Source organism: Alligator sinensis, unplaced genomic scaffold, assembly GCF_000455745.1.
Source record: "Alligator sinensis unplaced genomic scaffold, ASM45574v1 scaffold346_1, whole genome shotgun sequence".
NCBI lineage: Eukaryota > Metazoa > Chordata > Crocodylia > Alligatoridae > Alligator > Alligator sinensis.
In genome coordinates this window covers 673,404-691,900 of record NW_005842765.1, presented here as the reverse complement: position 1 = coordinate 691,900, position 18,497 = coordinate 673,404, and the positions used below count along the sequence as shown (strand labels likewise).

Here is an 18,497-nt window from a genome sequence, read left to right as displayed (position 1 = left end):
GTAGGGAAATGGAATAGATGTTCAGGGAGGAAAAGCAGAACCCACAAGTTTGCACTGCAAAAATGAGGTGGAAAAAATAATCAGGCTTGATTTCTCAGAAGTTAATCTGAAAACAGTGTTCTAATTTCTTGATTTCACATGTAACTATTTGATACTGCTCAATCCCTGATCACTCACTTTGACAAATTAAAACAGCCATAAAGAAAATGTATGGAAAGTGTTTAATGAGGTATAAGAATTAACAACATATTGAACACCATCATGTCACTTGTCCTGACTTAATGGCAGGAAGTGGTGACCAGGAATTGGGGTCCTATTATTCTAGAACTTGAACACAAGGAGCTCATGGAAGCAAAAGCAGAACATAATAGACAAACATACTTAGTGTTTTCACACAATCAGGTGTCCTTACATCCTCAGAAAGCAGCCACTTTCTACACAGTGAGCGTGTCTACATAAGACTCCTTAATGCTCAGTGGACTGTTCTACTGCGCATTAGCACGTCATGACAAAAACCGTGCTAATGCACAGCAAAATTAGTCTACTGTGCATTGTTACCAAAAAAAGTTTTCCTTTCCTACTGTGCATTAGTGCAGCTGCTATGCCTTTATCTAGTACCTGATATTAAAGATATAAACTTAACACGCGCGAGCAAAGACGTATTAATGAACATGTAGATGTGCCCACAGACCCCTACCAAAATATTTGCCCTACAAAACCATAATTACAAATGCTTAATATGGAAGTTGGTTAAGTTGCATAGGGGCAGTATAGCAAATGGTTGTGTATAGAAGGGCAATGCATGACACAAGCCTGTCATCCTTGTAACATCCTTGGTCATCAAACCCAACTGGAAACCCCTGTGTGTGGCTGGGAAGCCATGTGATAGGAAGGCATGGGGCTTTGGGGCGCATAAGCCCTGTGCCTAAGCCCAAGCAGGCAGTCTGGGCCTGCATGCTGCAGGGAGAGGAGCTCCCAATAGAGAAGGGCCGCTGGAGACAGATGAGCAGGCACCCAGGTCATGCAGGATGAAAGGGCTCCAAGGGAGTCATGGTTTGCAGGCACTGTTAACCCAGAGTGTGGAAGACTTTTCGTTTGTGAAGCAGCTTGCTTGTGTTTATATTATGTTTTGAGCTTGATACCTGAGGACCAGATTGTGGCTATGAGGGAGGTATGGAGCGGTTCCTGGTGAGGCACTCTGTGACAGGCAGCCCAGCCTGGGGTCAGAGATCCAGAGGACTGAGGCTGACACAGTGGTAGCAGTCCAGGCTGGTGTTGGGGACCCAAAGGGCTGAGGACCAGGGATGCAGAGAATGAGACAGGGCCAGGGGTCCAAAGCATGTGAATGTGAGATAGCGCTGGGGCACAGGAGCCAAGGTCTGGGGCAGTGGACCTGGGCTGAAGGGTGCAAGCAGAATAAAAGGGCCAAGGCCAAGAAACCCAAGGCCCAAACAAAGGTTTGGGGCCTGAGGGCCAAAAGCTGCACCAGGGCCAGGGGGCTTCCACCCAATGAACATGTATGAGGCATGGGTTGTGACTAAGGACAGAGGCCACAAATATACCCAATAAGGCAACTGGTAACCTGAGGCCCTGATGGGGCCAAGAGGGCCACAACTTAGTGCACGAAGGCAAGACTGGGGCCAAGCAGGTGCAAGAGGTACTAGCTGGCTAAAGTAAACAAAGCTTACTCTGGGACCCTGCAGCATTCTCCCATAACACCAGTATAGTTCCAACAAGGTGTGGCAGGTGAGGAAAAGGGAGGGTACCCTAAGGAGATGAAGAGGGGACAGGAGTTGTGTGGCCACCCCTGAGGTGTGGTCCTGCCACAATCCTTAGGGAAGTAAAATTAGAGTTACAGTTTGTGGTGTACCATTAGTGATACTTCTGGTAAGGTGTAAAGATATATGCTTGGGGATAGGGAAGACTATGAGGTGCCTTTTCCCCCTTGTTTTCATGGGCTTGTATCTAGCATTTAATTTGTATAGTTTACTAAAATGCTAGTATAGCAATTTTCACTTGTTCACATCCAGGTTTCTTGCATATTAATTTCCTAATATTACAATTCATCATTTGGTATGACAGTTGTCTTGGAGTCAGGGGGAGGATAAGAAGTGGGCCTGTGGGGAACTAAAATACAGATTACTGAACAGAGAATACATTTATCTATCAACAAACACTTAGAGGGGCAGGGAAATCAGAGGGGGATCTTGGTGGACCAAGAGACCCCACATGTTATATGTGGTGCTAAAAAAGTAGCATTACAGAGAAGCTCCTGTACAGAAGCATCCAGGAACATTTCTGTAGCACTTCAGCCATTTTTGTAGTGCTATGGGGACATGCACACCTAAGCCCTCCACTTCTGTAGTGCTACAGGAGAGTACATAGCACTGCAAATAAAATGTCTCACCATGGCTTGGAACAAAACACTTCAGAACTTTCTTGCAGCAACTGTTTTAAAAATCAGTTTTGAAATAGATATGGTGGTTGATGAAGTAGCCTATTCTGCATTGGACAGCCAAAGGAAGCAGAGACATTTTTATTCCAAGTAGGAGTGATATCCACAAAAATCACTGTTACTTAATCAGCCTGATTCCAGTGGTTCCAGTAAACCACAAATATTAACCTCTCCTTTCCTGAACTCTATGACTAGAATGGAGCATACCATGAAATTATGTGTTACACAACAGCAATAAATACAAAATGACACAGTACCCTCAGTTACTGAGGCTTCAAAGACACACCACATAAACTATATGGAAAATTGAAACTACATGAAAGAGGATAAAATAGCATTTCAGACAGGGTTTCAGGTGACCTTGCACAGTCCGGATTCAGCTGCCGTATGTACTCAGAAAATAAAATCATTCTAAAAAATTTTTCAAATGCTGTGGTACTTGTCTGTAATTCACTTCCAACAGCAAATGTAATGTTACTCTATTCAGTGGCAGTCTGTCAAAATCTGGCCTACAGTACACTAACTCTCCAATGAAGGGTTTGCTGAAACAAAGAGCTAAAGCTGAATGTGACAAGATGTATCATCACTTTCTTTTGCTCGCCTCTTATTCCCAAATTTTGACATTATAAAATAAAAACTACCTCAAAGCTTTACCAAAACAATTGTGGCAAAGGCTATTAGTAACACACACTAAACTGCAGTAATACTCATTATGGCTCAGTTGTATAGTGGGTATATAGCCAAAGTTCAAACATTCTTGTTTAGGAACTAAATATTATTTAAAAGAAGATTTTTTTTAAAGTCTTACTACAAACAGCTAGAATTGTCTGCTTAGCTCAGTCTACTTTGAGAGGAATGCAAAGAAGTTGATCTTTATGAAAAGAAAGGCTTTCATGTATTAAAGTTCTGAGATTAGTTAGCTCTTTCGGATTAGTTAGTTTTTTGAAATCCTAAAAGCTGTCACCTCCAGCATGCTGAAAGAAATTTGCCTGACCATTTACTTCAAGGTTGACATTATAATAACACAAGCAATTTGCTCAGGTAGTCTTCATGGTCAGAAGCCATTTCACAAGTTAATTCAAGAACATTCAGCTTCTATCATGTTTAAGAGGATTTATTTAAGATCAAGGGCCATGTCAACACATGGCGTGGCCGTTTGGTTCCCTGGGGACAACTAGCCACGGTGCACCTTGTGCCTGGCTAGTTGTCCCTGAGGAATGCCCATGCCAGGCATGCTGTGGCATGCAGCACTGGGCTGGCCCCAGCCACCTTACCTGGGTTCTGATGGCCTCCTGGGGCTGCAGCTGCAGTGATTCTGCCACATGGAGCCCGGCTGGCAGCAGCTGTGCAGCTCCAGGCAGCCTGGCTCTGGTTCTGAGCAGCGCACGCTGTGCAGGTATGTGCTGCTCTGCTTTTATTCTCCACAGGTTTTTTTGACCCCTGGATATCCAGGGGTCAAACAACCTGTGCACTGCTCCCTTGCACTGTGGAGAACACCTGAATGTGTGGTATGTGGCGCTGCAGACATGTCTGCAGCGCCACATACCGCATGGCCACACTTGTCTTGATGTGGCCAAGAAGGGCAAGGAGAAAATGTACAATCCATGCACTTTATTTTAAAACTGTGTAGTTTATACTGCATATAGTTATCAGATGTATATCAATACTGAGTTAGATGCAATAAGTACCTGAAAAATTTAGAGGGAAACTTATTTAGCAGTCAAAAACTAGTTATGCGCCTTTAGAATCTTGGATCTTTAATATTTCATAGTTCGTGGCCAAATTTTGCTTATTTGTGTATGTGTTCCTAATGAATTCAAAGGTGTTGTTCTAGGGTAGGCAAAAAATGGACTATCTACCCTGTTCAGAATCATATACATTATGGGCGTGTCCATACATGCAGACATGTGTGTCTGCAGCAGTTCAAATAGGAGCAGCACAAATTTGAGATAGGGATTTTTGCCTCAGCACACATACCTGGAGATGCACTTTGATGTGGGACAAGTTGTGCCACTTGCCTGATGGAACTGCAGCCAGGAGGAGCTATAGCCTGGGGCCAACACCTGCGCTGGCTCCAACAGTATAAAAATCTGCCCTGGTGAGCAGCTCAGTTGTCCTCAGGAGCTTCTAAGGTCTGAGCACTTGGTATCTGGGGACAACTACCCCTTGTGCCAGCTGGACTGCTAAAGCAGTCCTAACCTGAAGTGGCCCCTGCACCCTCTACCCATTGCAGGAGTCTGGCAGTGGCGACTACTGCCTGGCTGTGACCTGCTGCCACCTGCAACAGCATCCTTCCCCTTGGAGCTGTAACTCCATGGCTGCGCCCCTGCCAGACCCAGATGGAGTGCCCCACCTCGGCCATCTGGGCAGTTATTGCCCAGAAGATGTGCTCCTTGTGGTGGCCCGCTTTGAACTAACAAAGCATGTCCTCTCAGCCCCAAATGGCCAAGAGCTTAGCCACTTTTTCTGCCCTCCAGCTGGGTCCCCAGTGCTGGCCCTGGACAGGCTCCTCTGCATGAGTTCTACCACTTGAATCACCAGCAGAGATCCTTGTGTTCCCTGTTTAAGAATTGCAAATACTCTAATAAGAAACCCAAATTCTCTCATTAGAATAACCAAAATAGTGCTCTTCTGCTATTAAAATGAAATGCCACTATATATAGAGAGATCAGCTGGGCAATGTTTTATTGATATACTTACAAGCGTAAAGCAATTTGGAGGTGGGGAGATTGGGTGAGTTTATGGGTAGGTGTAGGGTTTTGGGGGGTGAGGTTTGGTGGGGTATGGGGCTTGTGCGGGGGTTTGTGGCTATGTATGTGTGCGAGGGGTATGTGGGAGTTGCTTGGGGATGTGGACACAGACTGCCCCCCCCCACAGGGCCCACAGGGCACACGCCGCCCCACATGGCACACATGTGCCCCCACAGGGCCCACATGCCCCCCACACAGGGCCCTCATGCACCCACACAGGGCTCCAGCCCCCCCCACAGGGCCCACAGCTTACTCAGCTTGTGGGGCACTCAGGACCTGCTGTGGCCAGAGCCCCCAGCGGCGCGGTACAGCCCCAATCACCTCAGAGGCAGCACCACCTGTGACACTTGGTGTGGGACCAGCCCAGCTTGGCACCACGCAGTACAGGGCCATGCAGCTTCAGGCAGCCCCAGGGCCACTTGGGCTGTAACCTGGGACCTGGCCCAGCTCACTGGGACCGTGTGTCATACTGGGAGCAGCAGCTGCTGCCATTAGAGCACTTGGAGCCTCTTGGCACAGACCCCTGCGTGGTGCAGGACAGCAGGGTGCAGCACAGCTCAGTCCCAGCTGCCTGGCACCCAGCGCTGCCTGTGCCATATCGTGCGAGCCCCACTCAGCTTGGCATGGGGCTGTGTGCCTTCAGGCAGGTCTGGGCCACTTGGGCTGTCACCCAGGACCCCACACCCATTATGGGGACTATCTGTCACGCTGGACTGGGTCCTGTGTGCACGGAAGCAGCTGGGTCCGACAGCGTGTGGGGCCCAAGCACACAGGACCTGGCCCGGCATGACAGGTGGTCCCTGTGAGCAGCTCAAGGCCCTGAGTGACAGCCTGAGCAGCCCAGAGCTGCCCGAAGGCTCACACAGCCACACTGAGAAAGGCAGAGCCCATGTAGTGTGGCACAGACAGTGCCAGGTGCCAGGCAGCTGGAGCCAAACCCCATATGTGGGCTGTGCTAGGAGGTCCCAACCCTGATGGCCATTGCTGCTGCCGGTGAGTTGTGGGCCATGCAGAGGGGCATGTGGGCCTTGCAGAGGGCAGGCAGGGGACCCACTCCTCCCAAGGTGCTCCTCCATGGTCTCCTACACCCTCACAGCACCCCGCTCCATCCCCCCCACCTCTTACTTACCTGGAATGCAGCTCAGATCCAGGTCACTGCAGCCTGAACCACTCCTTGCCCTGCATGTTCTGCAGCATGTTGCAACATCAGGAAAAGGGGCAGGCATAGAGACACTCTGGCTGGCTATAAGAGCATCTCTTTGGAGGACCTGAGCCTCTGGATATCCAGGTATCAAATTTTGAGCCCACACTGCAAATATGCAGCATGGGGAAGGTTATTTTGTCCCCAGTGTGCCTCTTGCTACATTCTCAAACTGCTTTGAGATGCAGCAACAGGCATGTGTGGGCTCATCTGGACACGCCCTATGAGTTTATCTGATGCTATAAAATAGCTCTGGAAGTAACTTTATATGTCAGTCTTCACTATCCACTTTCATATATCACAAGTCTCCACTGAATACAGTCCTGCACTTAGGACAAAACAATACCATGCACTTGCACAGGCTGGGGACTGATTGGCTAAGCAGCAGCTCTGCAAAAAGAACCTGGGGGTTACAGTAGACAAGAAGCTAAATATGAGCCAACAACATGCCTTTGTTGAGAAGAAGGCTAATGGCACACTAGGCTGCATTAGTAGGAGCATTACCAGCAGGTTAGGGGAAGTGATTTTTCCCCTCTATTTGGCACTGGTGAGGTCATATCTGGAGTACTGTGTCCAGTTTTGAGCCCCCTATTTCAGAAAGGATGTGTACAAGTTGGAGAGAGTCCAGTAGAGGGCAACAAAATGATTAGGGGGTTGGGGCACTTATGAATAGGGGACTTATGAAGAAAGGCTGAGGGAACTGGGCTTATTTAGTCTGGAGAAGAGAAGACTGAGAGGGGATTTATTAGCAGCCTTCAAGTACCTGAAGGCTGGTTTCAAAGAGGATGGAGCTAGACTGTTCTAGGTGGTGGCAGATAACACAACAAGGAGCAAGTCGCATGTTGCAGCAAGTGACATTAGAGATATTAGGAAAAACTTTATCACAAGAAAGGTAGTAAAGCACTGGAACAAGACCCAGAGACATGGAATCTCCATCCTTGGGGGTTTTTAAGACTTGGGTAGACAAAGCCTTGGCTGGTTATGATCTAGTTGGAGGTGGTCCTGCTTGGAGAAGCGGGGTTGAACTAGATGACCTCTTAAAGTCTCTTCCAGCTCTAATTTTCTATGATTCTAATACCTTTAATGTGAGCCAAGAGCAGAAATGTGACCCTTGGTGGCAATGTAACTATTTAAGCATTTACGTGAGAGAAAAGTTAGAAATAGGAACTATCTTCATTAAAAAGAAATTTTAACATCTTTTCTTAGAAGATCATGATATTTTCCTGGTGCTAGTACTGAGTTATTATGTAATAAGGAAAAACTGTATGAAATTATTTCCTAGAAATTAAGAGGTGCTAGAAAAGGACTAAGTTAGGGTCATTAATAAGGAGTTATTTTATGTTACTTGGCCTGAACAAAAAACACCCGTTTATACACTGCAGCAACTGAATAATAAGCTCATTATCATTAGCAGGCAGAATTTATTTTTATATTGCTACTTTCATTAACAGCAGTTGGCCAAAAATAACTTTAAGACATTACCCTATCTAAATAGGAATTAAAAATGCTAAAATAAGAACAGTAAAGTTACTTGTAAGGATACTTTTCAAACAATATGAGATTATAAACAGAAGCTTCTGAAATCTGAATTCTAAGAGGCAATATAAGATGCTCACTGAAACTCAGAGAATTACACAGGATCACGTCACAACTGAGTTTTTTTGGGAAGATTTAAATTTGCTCCTCTAGTCCCGCAAAAGTCTCTATTTGACTAGCTTTTCATGCTAATTTTGAATCTGTAAAGTCAACCTAAATGGTAATAGCAACTATTTACTGTCTTTCAGCTAGATACAAGTATTAGAGTAAATGCATGCATTGTTATATAGTAAAAACCTGAATGCCAAAAAAAGAAAGACTACAGTGTACTTGAGCTTTCCACATTAAAAAGCAGACTATTGTACAATACAAGTAGAATGATAAACCCCAATTTTGTTGGAAAACACCAGTAAAATATATTGCATGCTGTTTGTTAAAACATACTCTTAATATAGTAAGAAACATCAAGTTTGCAAAATCAAGCATTTACAAGTTAGAAAATGCCAGAACTAAAACTGTCCGTGAAACTTTAATTTCACCCCCTTGTGTGCATGCATTATGATACAGGCTTCAATTACATGATCACATACTGTTTTTGGCCCCACAGGACCCCGACTTCATTCAGTGTAAAGAATGGAATGTGCTCACTTGATGAGCAGCTATTCAATATTGTTTTTGTCTCACTGTTCAGTGTGTGGCCCCATGCTTTATTTAATGCATATTATTCAAAACTTGCTCTGAAGACAGGATTCTTAATTTCCTCACAGGCTTTTCTGTGCCACTCATTGCTATAGAATTGGAGTCCTTCATAAACAGAAATAAGTTCATTTTCACACTAGTTCTATGAGCTAATTATTATCCCCATTTTACAGAGAGGGAGCAGAAGCATAAGGTCAAAAGTATCCACTGATTTTGGGTGCTCAATCTGAAAGGCCTAAAGACTGACTCTTTAGATTATTTAGCATTATATAAAACTCTATAGGTTCAAAGCACAGCTCCTCTTGACTTTAGCTGCAGCTGTACAAGACATACCCTAGGATTTAAAGTCAGTTAACAAAAGGAGAAGGAAATTAAAGACCACCTGTGAAGTTTTAAGTAACTTGCCCAGGAACCCTATGGCACCGGCAGGACTAGAATTCAATCCCCCATGGCAGCTTATAGATTCATAGACATTAGGGGCTGGAAGGGACCTCACAAGATCATTGAGTCCAGCCCCCCTGCCATAGGCAGGAAGTCTGATGGGGTCAAATGATTCCCGCAAGATAAGCATCCAAATGCCATTTGAATGAGTCCAGAGTAGGTGCTTGCACCACCTCTGGGGGGAGTCTGTTCTAGACCCTGGATGCTCAAACTGAAAGAAGTTTTTCCTTATGTCCAGTCAAAATCGGCCTTCCAGAAGTTTGTGGTCGTTAGACCTTGTTATCCCTTGAGGGGCCCTAGTGAACAACCGTTCTCCCAGATCCTGGTGCATCCCCCTTATTTACTTATAAGCTATCACCTTCTTAATCATAAAGATCATAAAGTTGTCCTTTTTCTTCATGAAATCCCCTGCCTCATTCACTACACACCTTCAGCAACAAAAGAAGCAGGTATAGCTCAGGGGCAGGCAAAACACACCATTCTATCCGACCTGCAGGTCCCCTAAAAAATTCCAAAAATTATCTGCCCCTGGCTGCCTGTCAAAGATGACATGGCGCCAGTGGCAGGAGGACCCAGGGAGAGCTGGCAGCAGAACCTAGGGGAAGCAGGAGGCAGCAGCGGCAGCAGCAAGGTCTGCCCAGCCCCGCCCCACCCCAGCCCCCAGCTGGAAGCCTCTGCCTAGCAGAGGCTAGTGACCCTGGGGCTGTTCCCCACCCTCCCTCCGGGAGTGCAACTCAATTAACAAAGGTGGGGCAGGGGAGGGAGGGGAGGACCACCAGCAATTGCCTCAGTCCTCAGGGCTGGGCTGGCTCCTGCTGCATTCTGCTGTCCTGGTGCTACAGCTGGGAACTGCATGGTGCTGGAGTGACGGTGGGCAGACGGAGGGTGGGAGAAGGGGGAAGAGAAGCAGTAGCAGTGGGAAAGTGGGGAAAAGGTGGTGGCAGCAACTGCAGGTGGGGGGGAGTGGCAGTTGGTGGGAGAGCAGGGCCCGTGTTGGTGCTCTGGGGCCAGGGCTGGTGGGGGACCAGGGCAGGATGGCAGGATTGTGGGGCCTGGGCTGGCAGGGGCTCTATGGAGCTGAGTCAGTCTGTACCAGCAGGGAGAGGAGGGAGCTGACCTGGTTCCATAGAGCTTCTGCCAGCCTGGGCCCCACGCTCCTTCCACCCCACCCCGGGCCCCCACCGGCTGTCGCCCCAGAGCACCAGCACAGGCGCCATGCTCCCGCCCACTGCCACTCCCCCCCTCCACCTGCCACTGCTGCCACTGCCATTTCCCTCCTTTCCCACCTGTCACCTCTGCTTCTCCCCACACCCCGCCTGTATGCCCAGGCACCATGCAGTCCCCAGCTGTATCACCAGGACTGCACGATGCAGCAGGAGCTAGCCAGGCCAACCCCCATAATTCCTGGCTGCTTGTGTGTGATGCCAGCTGGGCTGGGCCAACTCCTGCTGCAGTCTGTCTTACCTATCATGCAGCTGAGAAGCATATAGATCTGGGGCAGTATGGGGAGGAGGAAATGGCAGTGAACAGGGAGGTAAGGAAATTGCAGGAGAAGGGCAGTGGTGGCAGATGGAGGGGTGGGATGTGGCAGTGGAGGGGAGCACAGGGCTCACACCGATGTCCCCAGGCCAGGGGCAGCAGCAGTGCTGGGAGCACCCTGAGGCCTCACGACCAGGTGCTGCCACTGGTTGCAGGGACTGTGGGCATCTGCACCCCCCATGCACACCCCACACCCCCTCACACATCCTAGCCACCCTCCACACATGCCACAACCCCCCTGTCCACCCTCCCCACACACACTTACATTCCCCCACAAACCCCATACCTACCCACACCCATATCCACACACACACACACGTTCCCCCACCCATGTGCTTACACACCCCCAAGTCCCATAGACATCCAAACCCCACACATCTATCAACCCCTCCCACAAACCCCCCACACCCCATATGCACACATACCAATACACCCACAGTCCCCCTTCAAACCTATACCCACCCACCCATACCCCCTACACTCCCCCCACATTATACAAGAGTAAGTATTCATTTTAAGCTATTATACAATCACCTCTATGTACACTACACAAACACAAGTAAATGAAGAAAAAAAATATTTTTTAAAATCAAATTAATGAAGGTTGTAGTAGATGTTTGATTTTTTTACTATAATTTGGTATTTTTCTGGTTCTGAGATGGCAAACCCCCTTTCTGAAAGGAGTACTTCTGAGGCTAAGGGGAAGGAATTTTGGTGGCAAAGGTCAGGGGTTAGGGGGCAGGACTTCCCGTCCCAAGATGACAAGGAACCTGTCTAGGGGTGGGGCTACCCATGTGGCCTTCAACAGCTTACCAAAACTTGGTAGGCAGCCCTCCAGTCAAAATAATCGCCTGCCTCTGCTATAGCTGATAATCTCTAAGGAACCTCGATTCATCCTCAGAATAGGACAATTCTGTGCATTGAGGTAGCAGGGACCCTATGTTAAGAACATGATCATGAAATAAATCGCCAAGAAAACCCTGTAATGTTCCATGTGGAGACAAGAGCTTTATCAAACCAGATCCCTTCCCCGGCCCAACTGTCCCTATTCTGTCTTTCCCCATCCCAAGCTTTTTATCTATTCTAATTCTCTTAGCTCATCCCAATTTCATCTCCTCAAGCTTTGTATCCCAGTCTCCTTTCTAAGGAGGTCATCATCTAATTTTTGGACTCCCCAGTTCCTCCCAATGTGCTCTCACAGTCCTAAAGTCCTTCCCATCATTTCCAGTTCCCCGTTTACTAACTGCTTATCTGACCTGTTTGTCCCCCACTGTGTTTTTTCCCCAATCATCTCAATCCCATTCACCATCCTCAATAGGTCCAGGTTCGAGTCTCTTTTCCCAAGTTCCTTATGCTAATCACAGTGTCCTCATTTCCTGCTCCCAGCCCCTGTTTATTCATACAACCCATTCCTTCTCTTCCATCTCATCACAGGTATTCATCAGGTCTTTTTTCCTTTCTTCTTGCCACCTCTCCTCTGCCACCTGCCCTCAGTCCCAGTTTCTTTGCCCATCTGGTCCCTGGTTTCCCCTATCCCCACTCTCCTCTTAGATCCCAGTTTCGTCAGCTGCTAGTCCCAGCCTCCTTGGGCAGTCAGTCCTAGTTTTCACCTCTGATTCCTAGCTTCCATTGTTTTTGCTTAACCACACACAGCCTCCACCCAATCCCAAATCTCCCTCTAAGTGTCCACACCCTTCCTTTGCCACCCTCTAGTCCTAGTTTCTGCCCTCTTCCAAGCTCTTTTTCTCAATGTAGTCTCTACAAGTCAAAAGTATACACTGAGGCCCCCTCTACACATTACAGTTATTGCACAATTAACTAATTAATTGAGCAATTACCTGGATACCAGCTACACGTGCAAAGTAGTTATTGCATAATAAAAAGCCAACCAGTTATAAAGTAAGACCTCAAAAAATGTGTACTAACTTTATAACTGGTTACTATGGAACATTAATTTGCATGTGTAGCAGGGTTTTCATAGATTCACAGATGTAAGGCTGGAAGGGACCTCAGACGATCATCAGGTCCAGCCCCCTACACCAAGCAGGAAAGACAACTGGGATCAAGTGACCCCAGAAAGTGACCATCAAGTCTCCTCTTGAAGATTTCCAGAGGTAACTGCACCACCTCTAGAGGGAGCTTATTCCACAGTCTGGACACCCTGACTGTGAAGAAGTTTTTCCTAATGTTGAGTCTGAAATGGGCTTCCAGGAGTTTGTGGCCATTCATAGGTGTCTGGTGTCCAGTTGACACCAGACAGTGACCGGCGGGGTCCCCCGGTGGCTGATCCTGCTGACCGGAGGGGGTGGTCCCCGCAGCTGATCTCACTCACCATAAAAGCGGCCGCACTGCTTCCAGAACTCCCGCTGCCAGTTCCAGAAGTGGTGCAGCCACTTTTGCTGGTGGCCCCTCTCCCTGGCCAGCACTCACGGGGGGGCACTGGTGCTCCCACCTGCCCCCCTGCCCACTCGCTAAACAAGGAGCGCAGCCTGACAGGGGGTGCATCGGCGCTCTCAGGGGGTTCACATGCACTCCTATGCACTGCCTACACTTTGCCCCTGTGGCCATTACTACTGGTTTTCCTCAAGGGTGCCCTGGTGAACAGCTGTTCACTGAGCCCTTGACGTACTCCCCTAATGTAGCAGTAAGCTGCTACCAAGTCCCCTCTCAGCCTTCTGTTTTTCAAGCTGAAGAGTCCCAGGTCTCTCAGCCTTTTCTTGTCTGACTTGCTGTGCATGTCTCTGATCATACAGGTGGCTCTTCACTGGACTCTCTCAAGTTTGTCCACGTCCTTCTTAAAGTGCAGTGCCCAGAACTAGATGCAAAACTCCAGCTGTGGTCTCACCAATGCCAAGTAGAGCCGAAGAATCACTTCTTTGGTTTTGCTGGGGATGAATTGATTGATCCATGCCAGTGTATTATTTGCCCTGCTGGCTACAGTGTTGCACTTCTGGCTCATATTCATATTGTGGTTTATCATAACTCCCAGGTTCCTTTCATTCATGGTGCTGGTCAGTGTGGCGCTGCCAACTCTGTAGGTGTTGTTTGTCCCCAGGTGAACACTTTACATTTCTTGACACTGAACTTCATCTGGTTCTGATCCGCCCAACTTGCTAGCCTGTCAAGTCCACCTGTATCTGTAGCCTATCTTCAAGCATAACTTGGTGTCATCTGCGAACTTAGCCAGAGAGCTCTTCACCCCCACACCTAAATCATTGATAAAGATGTTGAAAAGTACTGGACCAATCACCAACTCCTGTGAGACACCGCTGGCCACTTCTCACCAGGACAACACAGATCCATTCATTAGGACTTTCCGGGTCCTATTCCATAGCCAGTTTCCCACCCACTTGTCTATCTCAGAGTCAAGCCCACAAATTCCAAAAACAATTATTCCAAAACAAGCATTAAAGCCCAGGGATCTAGAGATAATCAGGGTCAAAGTTTTCCAACTGCAGGGTACACCACACCCAGTGTAAAACCAATGGAGCCTGGGGTTTGTGGCTGCTGCAATCCCTAGGGCTCAAGGGTATGTGAAAACCCATGGGGCTGGAGAGATCATCCCTGCAGCAAATTAGTCCTGCCCTGTGGGGGGTGCATGGAGTGCTTCCACAGCAGGGAGCTCCTCAACTATTGTGCATGGGGTTCCCAACTGTGGAAGCTTGGTTTTTACTGGTGCAGGAGGAGCCCAGGAGCCCCCTGCATCAGCAATAAGGTATGATAGGATCTAATGTGTGATGCCACAATCATGCCTCCTGCCATTATGCCTTTACCTGCACATGTAGAGGAGGCCTGAGATAGTCCAGTACATTGGCGATGCATAGGGGATACATAAGGGGGCGTGAGATTGGCCGTGCACCTCCCAGTACCAGCCATGAAACTGGAAGTGCTGGTGAAAGTGCACTTCTGGTTTTGCCACTGGTGGTTCTGGCCTCCCCCCCGGGGGGCCCCCCCCCCCCCCCCAGGTCGGTGATCTGGTGCCCCACCAGATACCAGAGGGGAGGCATCAGTTGCCCATGGCCCCATAGTGGGGGAGGGGATGATTGAGAATACAGGAAAGGCATTCTTTTTTTTCACATTCTCTGATCAGCATCTGACACAGTCTGCAAGAGCCTGAAGCTACAATTGAAGGGAAGGTTTTGTTTGGCCTTGGACTGGAGCATGCTTCAATGATAATGGAATCTATCTGCTAAAACTGAAGAAGCCTCCAGTGAGCATGTGCAAACTGTGATGTTTCAAAAGATTATAATTCAGCCAAATTTGGGTAGGTATTCACAAAAATGGCAAAAGGAACAGGCCTAAAGCAAATGCCACTTCTCTGCTAAATATCAAGCTCCTGCTTCACACCCTGAGGCTACCACTACTTTTCAGAAAGAGGTTGCCAGGATTTTTTAACTTTCCAGAATTTTTAACTGAAAAAAACAACATGCAATTCCCTGATCTCATTCTCAGAAATGGCTTCACCTTTTTCATTGAAAACTTAAAAATAATACAGACTGACACATACCAAGGCAAACTGCAGTCATTTAAGATCTGCTAAAGCAATGGGAAATTGGGTGCAATAATGGGAAGTGTTCAGCAATCTTAATAAGCAGTACTTTCCTCCCAGCATATAATATATTCTCTGACAAAATGTAAATTAAACTGAAGCTAAGGCTAAGAGAACATATGACTAAATTAGAGTAGAAGTAATTATAAGAATATTGTAATTATTCCAAAACAAGCATTAAAGCCCAGGGATATAGAGATAACTTTTTTAAAGTGTATTTCTGTACTTTTTATGGTTCTATTTTAACATACTCAAATGATAGAGATTACACTGAATTTAAGACATTATATGTTTTATTTTTTTAATCGTTCTTGCTTCTCTACTGTGTTCTGTTAAAGTTTTTTGAAAGGATAACAGCTGATTGTCAGGAAGGTCATTGGCAGCGTGGGGTCAAGTGAGGACTGTGCCTATGCAGCCCTGATTTTCCTGCTGCCTCATGGTCCATCTCTGGCCCCACTGCCATAGTCACTGCCCCTGCTAGCACTGCTTCTGCCACTTGTTCTGCTGCTACCGGCTCCAGATCTAGCCCAGAAGGAGCCCCATGGTCCAGAAATGGTTCAGGGCACAGAGTGACACCCCCAGTCTATATTATATCAACAAAGATACTGAAAAATCTTTGGAGCAAAATGCTTCTAATGTGTTAATGCAATTGCTAAAGAGGAGTGGTAAGAATGAAATGACTCTAGCACTACAAAACATAGCTTTTTAAAGGGAAAAAATGAAATTTTTAAATGTTGTTCCTATATTATACCATATAAAGTTTTGTCTCGCTGTTTTAAAATTAGCAAAGACATTTAATTTTTTTAAATAATTTGCATCTTTGTTTTATATTTTCAAGTCAATGACAAAATTCTGTAGGATTAATGAAGGTAAGCATTCAGCCATGGTCTCTGCCCCAACAACCCTGTCTTTGTCAGTAAGTTAGACAATGTCATAGGAAAAATTCATTAAAAATACATGAAACTGTGAAATGCACTTTGGCCATATGGCATCATGAAGATCAGTGAGACTGTTTTACACTTGGACTTTAAATATCAACATTTCCATAAAACCAACAGTTACCACGCTATGGTATCTGAGACTGCTCAGTAACTCCTTTTACTTACAATAGAGGAAAAATAAGGTTTTTCAGTAGGTAATGTTAAATAACTTTTTAATGAAGTCTGCTGTGGGAGACCAATATTTGTCATCTCCAAATCAGAATTGCTCAAATAGTGGGGAAAAAAAGTTTGTGAATGATTTGTTAATTGAGTAAGGTGGGAAAGGGGAATACAAAAAATTCAAAAACATTCAACAAAAAACAATATTCATTACTATTATTCATGATCTATTCTTTTCAGGAATTGAATGTACAAAGAAGCCAAACTTACCTTCCGTGTTGGAAATGGGAGTACTGTCACATTTGCTTTCACACTGTTGCATTGATGGAGGTCGAAGAGTTTCTGGACACTCACTCGATGCTTGTCCAGTGTATGAGAGGCACTGCACCGTTCGCATTTGTTGTCCTAACCCACACTGTGCAGAACACTAAGGGATATAGGAAGAAGAAAAAACAACCTAGATCAAACTCTAGAACAACAAGATAACAGGAGAATGAACATGGAAGGGCTATATGTGAAATGGAAAAACCGTCAACTAAGGATGTGTGCTCACTAATAAAGTAAACTAATAAACCTGGTTGAATGTAGTAATAGGCTTACCTGATTTGGGTCAACCCGATTTATGAAACTTCTGTCCCACACCCCTTCCTGCTTCAAGTCAAATCACAGTCCCCCAGCTTCCCAGCATGCTTTGCAGCCCTGGGCTGAGCTGTGCTGTCTGTTTGAGAGAGCAGGGTTGGCCACACCCCTCTGTTCCCTAGCTGGAGCGGTGAGGGCTGGCTGACAAGGGGATAGGGGTGGGAAACCTGGCTGGGGACTGCAGCTGGGTCTGCCTGGGGGAGGACGAGGCAGCCCCCGCCAGACTTTCCCCACTGGAGTGGAGAGGGCAGGGGGCAACCTCCTGAGAGGGACTGCCCCTCACTGGCAAACCTCAGCTGGAGTCTGGGGTTTAAGAGGGGCTTTAATATCCCCTTCCCCAGCTCAGTGTGCTGGCCATGCCCCCTACTCTTTGGCTCAAGAGATGAGGGCTGTGGGATCTCCACTCCAACACCTTAGGCCACCTGCTGATTCCCCAGGAAGGACTTTCTGAATATCTGGCTGTAAGGAGACACTCTGCTCTCATGATTATGTAAGATTTATGCAAGGCTTTCCCTTGCATCCTTGGTTTACATTTAAGTTAGACTAAGTCATGTGTGCTCTCACTGTGTTTTACTGGGTTGTATCTTAGCTTAGGCAAAGATTTTTGGTTGCTCTTTACTGTGTGCTTGAAGTTGCAAATTTCTGTGTTCAATACATGCTCGCTTCAAAGAAAGGACTATTCTTGTTCAAGCTTTTATGAATTGAATGCCAACTCATTTTTTCCCTACCCACCCCTCCTCAGCCTGGCAGCCTTAAGCAGGAAGCAGGGTGGAGGGACAGGGCTGAAGCCTAGCAGGCACTGCCCCACTCCCAGGCAGACCCAAGCTGGGGTGCCCTGTGGGCTATGGAGGGGATTTAAAAACTTCCACTCTCCAGCATGCTAGCCCCGGCCTAGGGCCTGGCCATTCCCCCTCTGCTGGAGCAGGGAGTGGGGAAAAGCTTTGGAGATTCAGTCCCTTCCCTTTGGCAGTGGCTGTCAGGCTGGGAGTATGTTCTAGTGTCCCCCAGCTTCTGACCTGAGCCACTGCAGGCATGTGGCTACATTTCCTGAATCAAAAGTGAATGTCTGTTCACTTCCTTCTCAGTTTAATGTCTGCAGCTTAAACTAACCTGCAAAGACTGAATCGATTCAGCCTCAGGCTTTTTGACTTCCTGTACTTAGCCTAAAGGGCAATGCAGATTGCTGAGTTGCTTAGCAGGAAGGCACTTAAAGTAAGCCAATAGGAATGCAAGGCCTAGAGATGCATCTAAACTTCTGCTCCTTCTTGAAGTTTAGGTATCAGACTCAGGGCTGCAAGGGAGGATTGTTTATTCATTTTACATTAGATAGGCATTGGTTAAAAACAGAATAACTTTAGTAGCAGAAGCTAGAACCATTACTTCCTCATTACAGAAGGGCCCTAACCACCATGCTACAGAGACATTCGCTCTTTTATTTACTTCCCTTCTGCCCCATGAATCTTGCACTCCTGCACACCAAGTGGACCACCTACACAGAAGGGTGAAGTTTTTCACCAGTCTTGTCCAGAGCACGATGGTTATGGCACTTACCCAGAAAATGAGATCTGTGGGTTTGAGGTTAGTCAGA

The 18,497-nt window shown here is 46.9% G+C and overlaps 1 protein-coding gene across 1 annotated transcript in view; it reads right to left on the bottom strand.

Annotated features, from left to right (window-relative positions):
* ADAMTS6 (ADAM metallopeptidase with thrombospondin type 1 motif 6) overlaps positions 1-18,497 on the bottom strand; it is a 345,170-nt gene that overhangs the window by 3,704 nt on the left and 322,969 nt on the right. Inside the window, exon 24 of the mRNA XM_025216768.1 lies at positions 16,541-16,697. Within this exon, the coding sequence (XP_025072553.1) occupies positions 16,541-16,697 (157 nt within the window). The remainder of the gene's footprint in view (positions 1-16,540; positions 16,698-18,497) is intronic.